This window comes from Bison bison, unplaced genomic scaffold (assembly GCF_000754665.1).
Source record: "Bison bison bison isolate TAMUID 2011002044 unplaced genomic scaffold, Bison_UMD1.0 scf7180017855792, whole genome shotgun sequence".
In the NCBI taxonomy this organism is placed as follows: domain Eukaryota; kingdom Metazoa; phylum Chordata; class Mammalia; order Artiodactyla; family Bovidae; genus Bison; species Bison bison.
Genome location: NW_011486365.1, coordinates 2715 through 3679, shown reverse-complemented (window position 1 = coordinate 3679; position 965 = coordinate 2715). Strand labels below are relative to the sequence as shown.

The 965-nt window shown below is 31.9% G+C and overlaps 1 protein-coding gene across 1 annotated transcript in view; it reads right to left on the bottom strand.

Moving 5' to 3' along the window:
- Nucleotides 1–959, bottom strand: part of LOC105002432 (probable ubiquitin carboxyl-terminal hydrolase FAF-X) — a 2538-nt gene extending 1579 nt beyond the window's left edge. The window contains exon 1 of the mRNA XM_010859034.1: nt 941–959. Coding sequence (XP_010857336.1) covers nt 941–948 — 8 coding nt within the window. The 5' untranslated portion in view covers nt 949–959. The remainder of the gene's footprint in view (nt 1–940) is intronic.
- Nucleotides 960–965: the final 6 nt, after the last annotated feature.

Here is a 965-nt window from a genome sequence, read left to right as displayed (position 1 = left end):
TGGTAACTAGGCTTATCATGGTGATCTGTAATGAAATATTCAACCACTATGTTGTATACCAGGAATTAGCATAGTATTGTAGGTCAATTATACCTCAAAATCAAACAAACTCATAGAAAAAGAGATCAGACTTATGATCAGCAGGCAGAGGGAAGGACAGGGAGTGAGGAATTGAATAAAGGTGATTAAAAGGTACAAACTTCCAGTTATAACTAAGTAGTAGAGATGTAATGTTCAACATGATTAACAAAATGCTGTTATATATGAAAGCTGTTAAGAGAATAAATCCTGACACTTCTTAGCACAAAGGAAGAGTCATTTCTTTTCTTTTCTATCTATATGAGATGATGAATGTTCACTAAACTTATTGCAATAATTTCATGATGTACTAAATTATTATAAACTTATAAAGGCTGTATGTCTATTATATCTCAATAAAATTGGGTGAAAAAAGAAATGTTAGTAATCATTTGAAAATATTTCTTACTGTATTGGCTATCTGTCAAAGCAGCCTATTTTAAGAGTTCTTTCCAATTAACTCTGCAATCAGACTATACTATTATTTTCAAAAGTGGAAACGAATGGTGTCAAAACACCTCAACAGCAAAATATCCCTGGCAACATTTAATGGGCAATAAAATCAATGGCAAAAACAAAAACAAAACACCAAACAAACCCCCCCCAGAATAAAAAGAAACTAGACTTAATTTGAATGCCCTAAACAAAAAGCAACAAAAAACAGATCCAGGAAACAAAACAAAAAAGGTCTACTATTAAAAAAAGATTCTGTAAGATACAAACACTGTTCTTAAGCAAGATGCTAAGAACATTTTTTCAAAAATGAAAAACTTCCTTTCCTTCTTCCCGTACATCATCACTTTAAAATCCAATGGCTAGGAGACTGTCAATTAAGTAGCAGCACAGTAGATCAGTTACAAACCTTGACATAGGCAGAATTGTTCTTT